The 11,463-nt window shown below is 59.7% G+C and overlaps 2 protein-coding genes and 1 long non-coding RNA gene across 3 annotated transcripts in view; 2 read left to right on the top strand and 1 right to left on the bottom strand.

The window, feature by feature from the left end:
- The first annotated feature begins 55 nt into the window (after nt 1-55).
- GALE (UDP-galactose-4-epimerase) lies at nt 56-4,891 on the top strand. The gene is made up of 11 exons (XM_082684665.1): nt 56-519; nt 2,146-2,271; nt 2,421-2,536; nt 2,620-2,733; nt 3,022-3,198; nt 3,486-3,599; nt 3,694-3,760; nt 3,866-3,951; nt 4,048-4,125; nt 4,240-4,354; nt 4,522-4,891. The coding sequence occupies exons 2-11, from the start codon at nt 2,151-2,153 to the stop codon at nt 4,578-4,580; spliced, it is 1,047 nt and encodes a 348-aa protein (XP_082540791.1). The 5' UTR covers nt 56-519; nt 2,146-2,150; the 3' UTR covers nt 4,581-4,891.
- Nucleotides 4,892-4,940: 49 nt separating this feature from the next.
- On the bottom strand, nt 4,941-11,392 carry LYPLA2 (lysophospholipase 2). The gene is made up of 10 exons (XM_082684675.1): nt 9,345-11,392; nt 7,765-7,867; nt 7,462-7,493; nt 7,264-7,329; nt 6,749-6,796; nt 6,566-6,636; nt 6,352-6,425; nt 6,167-6,268; nt 5,891-6,064; nt 4,941-5,805 (listed from the first exon to the last, which is right to left on the bottom strand). The coding sequence occupies exons 1-10, from the start codon at nt 9,545-9,547 to the stop codon at nt 5,755-5,757; spliced, it is 924 nt and encodes a 307-aa protein (XP_082540801.1). The 5' UTR covers nt 9,548-11,392; the 3' UTR covers nt 4,941-5,754.
- LOC309841562 overlaps nt 6,940-11,463 on the top strand; it is a 57,547-nt gene continuing 53,023 nt past the window's right edge. The window contains exon 1 of the long non-coding RNA XR_014299192.1: nt 6,940-7,022. This is a non-coding gene — a long non-coding RNA (uncharacterized lncRNA). The remainder of the gene's footprint in view (nt 7,023-11,463) is intronic.

The raw sequence follows: 11,463 nt of genomic DNA, 5'->3' as shown, positions 1-11,463 counted from the left end.
GATGCCATCACTTGGCCCCACCTTTCCTTGAAACCGAAGCACCGCCTCATTTTCTAGCCGACTCTGGGAGGCGGGAGGCGGACACACCTACCATCCCCGGCGGTTCGTGTGGGGGCTGAGCGCAGTCGGCAGCGCGATCTCTCCCTTGCCCGCAGAGCCTTCCCGGCCTCGCGGGGAGGAGGCCGGGGGAGGGTGCAACCAGACCTCCCAGAACTAGCTTCCTTCGGTCAGCGCCGCCCCTGACGGCCTCTGGGGCTCGCGGTCGCTGATTTCCTGCAGAGCAGGGCTCGTCCGCCCCGCCCCTCGCCCCTGAACCGAGCCTCGCCGCGCAGGCGCCTTGATACCACAGCGCCTTTGGTCCTTCCCGGCGCCCGGTAGCGCGCTCCCCGGTGACACGTTTCCTTGGGGGCGTGGAGGGGGCGGGGCCAGGTGGGCCGTCGGCTCTTAAAGGGACCCGGACGCGGGGCGCGGGAGGCGGCGCCGCTGGAGGCAGAGCGGGGCGCGCGCGGTTTGGAGCAGGTTCGCTAGGCGAATGGGTGGGAGGCCTGGCGGGCTCGCGAAGGACTGGGTGGTCTGCGGAGAGCGAGGGAGGGCTTCAGGGATCCGGGCCGCATCCTGGGTAGAGTCCTACTAGGGCAGGCTCCTGCAGCTTTCAGTTCCCGCTGCCTTGGCTGGGGCGGCACGGGTTCATTCATTCCCGACCCGGGGACTCCGAGCTCGGCCCCCTCGGAGCCACGGCCCAAATCCCAGACCGACGCTCACCGCCTCCTCCCCTCCATTTTGCAAACTGGGAAAGCCAAGGCGGCGACAGTCGACCGAGGTCACCCCGCTGGTCCGGGGCGAGGCTGGCCTCACCAGCCTTTCCGCCTCCTGCTACCCCATCCGCGACCACTTCTAGGGTTTCCGCACGGTGGGGTGGGGGTAGGGGCGGCCTCGGCGTCCGGAGCAAAGTCCAACTGAAAGCAGTGGTGAGGGGGAAGGGTAAACCGCTTGGCGCGAGATTAGCGAGTTGTGAGCGTGGAGATCCGGATTCTAGCCGGGCTATCACAGCTGTGTGTCCTCAGGCAAATTACTTAACCTTTCTGACCTTAGTGTCCTTCTTGGTGAAGTGCCAGCCGTCACACCTGGCTCATCAGGATGTTAAGGGAATCCAAGAAAATAATGCAGAAGTGCCCGGTACAGAGTCTGGCACGCAGCAACCGCTGTTAAGAGTGTGGGAGTGGATAAGCCCAGAGGGGGGATTGAGGCAGCCAGGAGGAAGGCGGCTGCGGGCCAGGCCACTCCGAATGAAAGACCTGAGTGTCTGGAACCTCCTCCCCCCACACCCTCCCACCCGCCCGCAGAGTTTGTTCAGGGCGGAGGTGCACACCTGGCAGTGGATTCAGAACCAGGGCCACGTCTACACTGCCTGTCTCCGTGGGGCCCAAAGTTGGATGGGATCGTTAGCTCCTAGCGGGCAGTGACCCAGCTGGCCCTGGCATGCATTGGTAGAGGCCGAGCCAGCCTGATTGACCTGGGGTGGGGCCCATTCCCGGACCTTGGTGCTGCAGCCCCAGAGTTGGGCTTTGCCTGCCTGGCAAAGCACCCCACCCTGGGGCCATTTGGTATATTTCCTGCTTCCTCCCAGCTGACTGTTGGAGAGGGAGTCTGGGGCCCTGCCTAGAGCAGGCAGTATTAATCACTGGCCAGTTTGCACCTAGTGATGGCAGAAGGACTGGAAGGCCTGAATCGGAGAAGGCAGAACCTCCTACTGGGCTCTTGGGAGGCGCAGTGCTGCTGCCATGTTTACTTCTGGCCAGGACTGCCTAGTCCCCAGACACTTTGGAGGCTTTGGGTTTCATCCTCTCAGTCCCAGGTAAATTGGGAGTAGAACTTGTGGTGCCCGCACATGTCTCCCCACCCGTTGTGCCAGGCCTTTCAAGGCACGTACCACATCACGTTTGTACAATTACAAGCTCAGCTTCTAGAGCTAGAAAGTGAGGCCAGGAGAGAGTAAGTGAGCTCCAAGGCCTGCAGCCAGATGTGGAGCGGGGCCGATTCCAGAGCCGCGCTGTTCACCAGGACACCCTGCCAATGCCCTCCGCTATGAGCCGGAGGCCCCAAGCGGGCAGTCTCGGCCCCCTCTGACACTGTGTTCTGGGCCAGGTACAATGGCGGAGAAGGTGCTGGTGACGGGCGGGGCTGGCTACATCGGCAGTCACACCGTGCTGGAGCTGCTGGAGGCCGGCTATTTGCCCGTGGTCATCGACAACTTCCACAACGCCATCCGCGGTGAGCACAGGAGCGGGGGCTCGGGCTTCAGGCGGGGATGGAAGGAAAACAGTGGGTTCCACACCACCTCCTATGGGTGTGGGTCTCCCTCATCACTGGGGAGCCCAGGACCCATGTCCTCCTCTGATGGCACCCTTGTGCTCAACCAGGAAGGGGCTCCATGCCTGAGAGCCTGCAGCGGGTTCAAGCGCTTACAGGCCGCTCTGTGGAGTTTGAGGAGATGGACATCTTGGACCAGGCAGCCCTACAGCGTCTCTTTAAGAAGGTAGGTGCTTGGAAGGCAGGGAGGGGGCACTGCCAAGGGCCAGGCCTATGCAGCGACCTCTGACCCTGGCTTCACCCCTGCAGCACAGCTTTACGGCAGTCATCCACTTTGCGGGCCTCAAGGCAGTGGGAGAGTCCGTGCAGAAGCCTCTGGATTATTACAAAGTTAACCTGACTGGAAGCATCCAGCTCTTGGAGGTGAGACAAGCGGCAAGGTCACAGACACGGGGAGGAACCAGGCTCCCACCCGGGCAGGCAGGACCAGACACTGGATGAGGGGCCTCGAGGGGACAGTCAGGCGGGGCCCAAGCTGTACCATTTTAGACAGGTCTCTCCACCTCTCCCTACCTTTCCGCCCCAGTTTCACCATCTGTAAACAGGAATGCCCAAACCTCAGCCCCTCTCCTCTCCCCTGTGAAGGAGGAAGGGGTGGGGTGGAAATAATGTGCCAGGCAAAGGCCACTGACACCTCCCCTCCGTGGCCAGGTCATGAGGGCCCACGGGGTGAAGAACCTGGTGTTCAGCAGCTCGGCCACCGTGTACGGGAACCCACAGTACCTGCCCCTGGATGAGGCCCACCCCACGGGTGGCTGCACCAACCCCTACGGCAAGTCTAAGTTCTTCATCGAGGAAATGATCCGGGACCTGTGCCGGGCAGACAAGGTGAGGGCCCTCCTTGACCCAGCCCTGGCTCCACTCACGGACTCCAGGCATCCTGGGAAGCTGAGGGTGGGATCCTGAGCATCACCCACCCAGGAGGGAGGACTCCAGGAGCTGCAGTGACTCGCCCCATGTCCTGGCCCTGGGCAGGTGGACCCAGCTACTTTCCAGGGATAGAGATCAGGCATGGCTGGGGTGCTGGGGGTGCAGGTAAAGAGCTTGGGATTGCGCCTGCACGCGGCCTGCACCCTCACTCTGCCCCCACACGGCCCCTGACCTGTGTCCCGCAGACCTGGAATGCAGTGCTGCTGCGGTACTTCAACCCCATAGGTGCCCATGCCTCGGGCTGCATTGGCGAGGATCCCCAGGGCATCCCCAACAACCTCATGCCCTATGTCTCCCAGGTAAGGGGGAAGGGCGGGGGCGGGGCAGGGCTAGGATTGAAGGGTGCAGCTGGTGCCCAGGGCCTGGGATTAGCTGACTTGATCTCCACTCCAGGTGGCGATCGGGCGCCGGGAGGTACTGAATGTCTTTGGCAGCGACTACAACACGGAGGATGGTACAGGTGAGCCGAGGACCAGGAGGACCCAGGAGTGGGAGCGGGGGGGGGAGAGGGAGGGCTGACAGACATGGTACTGAACACCCCCCACACCCAACCACCTCTCTGCAGGTGTCCGGGATTACATCCATGTTGTGGATCTGGCCAAGGGCCACATCGCGGCCTTGAGGAAGCTGAAGGAACAGTGCGGCTGTCGGGTAGGGAGAAAGGGAGAAGCTCGTCTGGAGAGGGAGACGGGGTCCAGAGAGGGCAGTTGGTCCGACCCGCTCCACCACTCCTTCTCTCCTGGGCAGATCTACAACCTGGGCACAGGCACGGGCTATTCAGTGCTACAGATGGTCCAGGCCATGGAGAAGGCTTCTGGCCGGAAGGTAGGCCGGCTGTACTCCAGCCCCACGTTGGCACCCCCTACCCCGGCTTCCAGAGCGACCCAGGCCCTTCCCAGGGCCAGCTCAGCTAAGCTCTAGCTGCCTCCTCTCTCCCAGATCCCGTACAAGGTGGTGGCACGGCGGGAAGGCGATGTGGCTGCCTGTTACGCCAACCCCAGCCTGGCCCTCAAGGAGCTGGGCTGGACAGCAGTCTTAGGGCTGGACAGGATGTGTGAGTTTCTGCCTCGACCCCTGACTCTGGGTGCTGGCTTGACCCCTGGGAGGGAGTCAGGGGCAGGGCAGGGGCTGCCTGGGTCTGAGCAGGCCCACCCTGGGCTGCCCAAGATGGGGGGTCCTGCATTCCAGTGTGGACCCTCACTCCACCTCCCCCCATCACAGGTGAAGATCTGTGGCGCTGGCAGAAGCAGAATCCTTCAGGCTTCGGTGCGCAGGCCTGAGACCCTCCCCTGCCATGCACCAGGAAGGGAAAGGACAAGCGCCTGCTCTCCAGCCTCTGGTGGGAACCCAGGGGCCTCAGCCTCCCCTACCTCAAACCCCAGCTGGGCCTTCTCAGCCTACCAGGCATGAGGCCAAGGGTTCCACTGATCAGGAGCTTGGGGGGTCCGAAACTCTTCTCTACAGCAGGGTCCAGGAACCCATCGGGACCACCAGAAGTGAATGGGGGAGCAGGGGGCCCAAGGCAGGCACTAATTTATACTGCTCTGAAAGAGCTTTCCGAAGTATTTAAAATAAAAGTTTCTAACGCTGAGATTCTTACACACAATCAGTCCCTACCCCTCGGACAGAACCATCCAGCCTGAGAGTTGAAGCAATTTAATTTTATCGGAATCCAGGACACAACAAGAAAAACACCCAAAACCACATGGAGACAGAAGACGAGACACAACTCCTCCCCCACCGGCCCCCGGCGCTAGAGTGGGGACAACGTGGGGTGGGACAGCTGGGGGAGACCTTGAGCCTCAGTCCAGCCCTGCAGGCTCCAGGCCTGCGGGGGAGCAGGGTAAGGGGGGGGCAGGGCCCAGCCCCCACATTGGGGAGGCTAAGGGAAGGCCCCCTTCAAAGGACTCTGCCCCCTCACCAATACCCCTGCGCAGGGGCAGGTAGCCCAGAGCAGCACAGGGGCCCAGGGCCACGGACACATTCATGATTGAGAAGCAGCTGGAGAGGAGGAGGAGACGCACGATTATCTGGGCAGAATCACTTGGGGGTGGAGTGGTAGGTGGGGCCTGGGAGGGCCCCATGGGCCAAACCCTGAGGTCACAGGAGGGGGCCCAAAGCGGGGCTAGTGAGTGAGGTCCTGAGTGAGTGGGTCAGCGGCTGGGCCCCTTTCTCCCGCTGCCTACAGCCCTACCCAATACTGCTGCCAGGAGGGGGGCTGCCTCCGGGGACACGGGAGAAGAGGGCAGCCCACCCCCTGCTGCAGAGAGCCGGGAGGCTGAGGCCAGGAAGGAAGGCCTGGCCGGGCCTCAGCCCACCTGCCCCAGAGGCCTATGGAAAGAGGACAGGTCAGGGATGGTGGGGACGGGCTCGACCGGCTCAGATCCAAGATGGTGCTGCGCGTGCTGGGCCCCCCAGGAGCTGGGGGACTGCGCTGGGGGCCAGCGCCTCTGGTTAGACAGGAGGCAGCAGCTTCTCAAGAAACTCCTTCACAGCTGCCATCTCCTGGGGGTGAGGAGGGATTGTGAGAGGCTCCCAGCTGGAGCGGGGAGAGAGGGCTAGGAGCAGGAAGGGGCCCCTCATCACTGACCTGAGGACAAGAGCTGTGCATGACACCTGGGTAAGTCTTGAACTGGACCCTGGCAGGTGTGACAACAGACCGGAGCTTCTCAGCCGTCAGGGCCCCAAACCGTACTGGAACCATGGGGTCCAGCTCCCCATGACACTGAAGGATGGCCAGGTCCTTGGCACTGCCATTGGCTGCCTGTGGGCCAGACAGGACCTCCAGGGCAAAGCCAATGCTTCGGCACAACTCCCAAGCCACAGGAGCCTCAACGGTCAGAAGTGGGGTCGTGGAGACACTCACCTGGGGGAAGGCCCGGTGCAGAGGCAGCCAACAGCTCAATGCGACAATGCCAGCCAGAGGGTGGGGACAGGTAAGGGCCGTGTAGAGGGACAGGGCCCCACCCTGGAGGGAGGAGAGAATGAAAGGTCATGAGGGCACAGCCCACCTCCCCCCTCCCCCCTCCCACCCCCTCTGTCTCCCCTCACCTGTGAAAAGCCTCCCAGGACGATTCGATTAGCAGGGATCCCATTCTTCATCTCGTGCTCAATCAAGGCCTTGACTGGGGGAGGGGACATGACTGGGTAGGGGAAAAGCTGCTGGGGGGCCCGAGGAAGGGAGCCGGACACTGCCCAAAGCTTTCTTGGGGGGGGGCGGTGTGGAGAGAGGAGGGCGGGTGGTGAGGAGGGGCCGGGGCCTTACTGTTCTCTGCTGCCTTCTTGATGCCAGCCTCGTCCTCAGGGGCATCTGGACTCAGCCCCATCAGGTCAAACCTGGGGGAGGAGAGAGGTGTTGGCTCCTGGAAGGCCCTGGCCAGCCCCCTGCGGCTCTCTCCGCTCCCATCCTTTCTCCCCGGCGCCCCGCACAACACCCCCACCAACTCACCAGGAGGGCATCACCATCTTCATGTTGAGGGTCACAGGAATCCGGGGTCTGGGGAGGGGCAGCAAGAAGGGCCATGATGTGCAGAAGGGATGAGAAAGCCACAGCAGAGAGCCAGGAGGGGGCAGAGTAGCCCCTGGGGGCCCCTCCCAACAGGCAAGGCCTGTGTTTAAGGTGTTGCCAGGCAACCTGCCACGTGGGGCTGGAGGCTGTGGCTGGGGCACCAGCAGAGCAGCAGAGCCTGACATTCGTGTGACGGGGGGTTCCAGCTCAGTGGGTGAGTACTTGGGGAAGGGGCCCAGGATCTCCTGGGTCTAGGAGATCCCTGCTCTAGGAGGGCCTAGGGCTGGGGGCTGGGGCTCCAAGCTCCATGGGAGTGAAGGCTGAGAATGGCACCTCTAACTGCCCTGGGCCCAGACCGCAGGATGCAGCTGGCAGGAGAGAACAGGCCTGAGACCACAGGACCACCCCCCGCTGATCCCCAGCCTCAGCTCCTTCCTTGCTGGGGTGACACTCACGCATGGGGACAGATGTACTTGACGTGAGGGAGCCGGATGGTGGAGAGGGCGTCAGCCCAGCTGTGCCTGTAGGAAGGGGAAAACGGTACCGATGTGGGGAGGGAGAGAGGGAGGGTGCAGACCCCCCCCCCAATCCTGCCCATTGGGCCCTTCTCCACCTTCCCAAGGAAGTGCCCCCTCCCTCTCCAGGTCACTCACCCTGTGTCTCCAAGTCCATGTAAAAAAATAACCTGAAAAAGGGTCAGACATGGGGAGGTGGAAGAGGGCAGTCACCATCCTGCTCTCATTTCCCCGCAGTCCTCCAACTTCGCCCCCCCCCGCGCCCCCAAGGACCTGGGGGGAACTGTGGCAGCAGCCAAACAGGCTATTAACCCGTCACCCCTGGCTTCAGTTTGCTCCCTTCTCAACTGTATCACCTCCATTTTTCCCCACACCCCTTCCAGCCAGTTTCCCCAGCCGGGCTGGGGGCTGCTGAGGGCGGTTGCGGGTGGGGGGCCTTACCGCAGCCGTTTCCCGCTCAGCTCCAGACACGGTGGCAGCATCGGTGAGCAGGGGCACAGACATGGTGTTACCACACATACACTGCAGGCTCCACGGCTGGGGCCTGTGCAAATTCAGGGGAGCGGTCAAGAGCAGGACCAGGCAGTGGGGAGAGACTCCTGATACAGGAGAAGAGCCTCAAACCAAGGGCCCACTCAGACTGTCAGTGCCCCGTAACACCCTAGGTTCTGTTCCAGGGTGCACCAAGAAAAGACAGGCAAGGCAAGGCAAGCAAAAAGTCTCAGGCCAGAGCAAGTAGGAAGTTTGCCTCCCTTCCAGGGGTGAAAAGCAGAAGAAGCCACCCTAGTGCCCCTGGTTCTGGCCCACCACATAGCCTAAGCTTGCAGGGGATCCAGAGGGGCAGAGGGAGGGCTGAGGGGCGTGGGGGAGGGGAGCCAGGGCATCCCCTGCTGTCGTGGTCCCCCCACTAACTCCCTCCTTCCTGTTCTCTGATCATCTAATAGAGCCCCGGGTTCCCTCCTCCCCAACTCCCAGCCCTATTTGAAAACGAAGGGGAGTAAAATGCCAGAAAGTATGCTTTCAGACCCTACCTCCAACATCCCCCCACACACATATTTTCTCCAACCCCCCCCCCCACATCCAGCCCCCACCCGGCCTTCACAAGCACTTTCTGGCTCAGCCATTCCTAAAGCCCCCGGGGCTGCCCATGTCCCCAGAACGAGGCACAGACTCCCATCCACTACCCACCCCGTAACTGGTGCCCCACGCCCCACTGAATGGTGCTACCTGCTACTGCCCACTGAATCCAACCAGGTCCCCCAGTTTGACCATGCTCCGGGACTCCCAAGCACACAAAAGAATGTGAGGCTGGTGGGCTTCTCCGCATCCTTAGCATCCTCCAAAGTCCCCAGAAGCTGCCTGCCCCTAGGCACCTACCTTCCCAGTGGTGTCCAGCCCCCCACCCTTCCCACAGCTTCAACCTTCCATCTCTGACCCCAAATGTGCCTCTCCATGTGGGATCCCTCACCTCTGACCCTGGGGTCTTCTTCCCACACAGGGATGCACCTTTCACCCTAAGCTGGGATCCCCTTCCTTCCTTGCTGGGACACTTCCACCTCTCACCCCAGGGTCCCCCTTCTCAAAGTGATGTCTTTTCCCCTGAACAGGGAAGGGAGCTCCCCACAGTAACTACTTCCACCCTAAGCCAAGGGCTCCCACTCTCCACACTAGGAACGACTGTTCTGACCAACGGTCGCTCCCTCCCTACAGTGACATTTTCTACCCTGAGCCAGGACCCTCTCTTCTGCCCACAAAGGGGTGTTCTACTTTTGACCCCGGGGAGCCCCAGCCCCACAATGGGATCTTCCACTTCCGACCCTAAGTCCGTCCCATCCTAACCGGACGCCTTCTTGCCCCTCTCTACCCGCAAAGTCCCCAAGACCGGCCAGCGCCTCTTCGCACTTCACTCCCCACCCCCATCCCTCACAACCGCGGTCGCCTCCCCACTCGCTAGGACCCCCGCGGAGGTCCGGTCTCCTCCCCTCGCCCTCCCTCTGTCGGCTGGCCCCGGACAAGGGTACCTCCACTCCCTGGGGGTTTCGAGACCTCTCGGGCGATTCTCCTCTTTCTCCTGCACAGACACACACTCTTCCCCCTCGGCCGCCCCCGCCGGAACTTCCGTTCGAGTCCCGGGAACCCAGCCATCGCGCTGCCGGAAGTAGCCTGGCCAGCGGTACGGAACCCGGAAGTGGGCGTCGGCGATCCGCCAGATAGGAGCTGCCATGTTGGGTACGGTGGGGCCACTCCCCGTAATGAAGCCACCGAGTCCCCGGCAGGTTCTAGGCAGCGCGTCGGTAATTCCCGCCTGCTACCACCGCCCATGCGCCTCCTGAAGGAGAGCTATGCGGAAGGAGAGCCAGCGCTTACACTGGCATAGTTTCGGATGGGTCATACACTGGATGGAGGGCATCGTGCACTGAAGACATCCTTAGTGGCCATCTCGGCCTCCACTCTTATTCTAAAGATGAGGAAACCGACGCTCAGGGAGGGGAAGAAAACAGCAATTTCAGGATGACACTGTAATGCTGCCTGTCTGCGCCGGCTTGCTGACCTGTAACACGGTGATAAACACCACCCTGCCTACTTCACAGCTTTACTGTTAGGCTCAAATGAGGCCGAGTGGAAATGCTTTATACACTGTAAAATTACAGCCTGAGGACTTAATGACTAAAAAGAACCCTGGGAAAACAACAGAGATCACATCAGGACAGCTGGACAGGAAGCGTGTCTTAGCTCTGCCCTCAACAAGCAATGCCTTGTGGACAAGGCACAGAATACCGTCAATGAGCTCCCGTTGTTAAGAACAAAAGGGCTTCATTTTGTCCCTTGATACACTGATAAAGTGGAAATGGGCTCCGGGGCCACAGAAAGGCTGGAAAGGGCAGCTAACTGGGTTGAAGGGCTATGTCCCTAAGAGAACATGTGGGCACCTACAAACAGGAAATGAGGGATGCTGCTACCTAGGTAGCTTAGGACTCACTCTCCCAGTGTAACCTACAGTAGTTTTCTTGAACTGAAAGAAAACAGCAAACTTGGGAACTCCAAGTACTTTTCCAGACTGAGAGGCAGTTTGTCTGAATTGCTCAACAGGTCACAAAAACAGAGCCTAAAATACCAGGATTTTGAACAGGAAATCTTTTGAGTCCTGAGGACTGCAACAAGCCGAAGAACCAGACTGGATGTCAGAAAAGGATGAGTGTGCCCAGACCACGTAATTGCCAGCCACCCACCCCCTGCTCCAGGAGCTCTGCTATGTCTGCTTATAGAAGAGCAAACAATTCCTCCTGCACCCCCAATTGCCTGGGACCCTGGGGCACTTCGTACAAATTCTTCAGAGTGAAGTTTCAAATTCAGAAGCCCAATCCTAGGGCCTGCCTACAATTAGGCTTTAATTAGTGGAACTAATGAAGGGATAGTCTGCTCTAAGACGTTCCTCCTACTCCAAATTGTAAAACATAGTCTATTTTTTTTTTAATCTCCAAAATGATCCAACTGAAATAAAGAGGCTGTGGCTGAGGAATGGGACCCTTAGAGAATCAAGAATTGTATTTGCACTCTGGTTGATTTCAGGTTACGTTTTAGAAATCTTGAGGCTTGACAAAGCTTGGTGGTGGCAGGCTTTCCCTTGGACAGGCTGGAGAAATAGTGTGGGCCAACACTTCAGAGGAATTCTCTCAAGAGGATGAGATTCAACACTAATTACCATTATTCACTGTTTCTTTTTCTGCGAAGGAAGAGAATACTGACCATCTCAAATCCCCTCATTTTAGATACTTAAACTGTCTCCAGTTGCTGTCTTGACTTACAAAATTTAAGTCCAGTCGGGTCCGCAAACGCTGCTCACTTACTTTCCTTGCTCTCATTTCTTCTGGTGAGCTCCAGAATCTGTTCTCCCTTGTTTTGTAAATGTCACTCCACAAGTTACTTCCTCTCATGAGAACTGGACCATGGTTTGTAACCTCACCTTCCTCTTTACAAAGTGTAGGGGAGTGGGGGTGGGGTGTAGGAGTGTTTTTAGTCCACTGTACCTTTCCTGGAGAAAATGATCTAGTCTTAAATTGTGGCACTAAAACCTACTTAGTACAAAACAACAACAGAAAATGTCAAAGTTCCCAGTAAAGTAAAAGTTTCATCAGTACT

The sequence above is a fragment of the Mustela nivalis genome, assembly GCF_964662115.1.
Source record: "Mustela nivalis genome assembly, chromosome: 10".
NCBI lineage: Eukaryota > Metazoa > Chordata > Mammalia > Carnivora > Mustelidae > Mustela > Mustela nivalis.
This window is presented reverse-complemented; position numbering and strand designations above follow the sequence as displayed.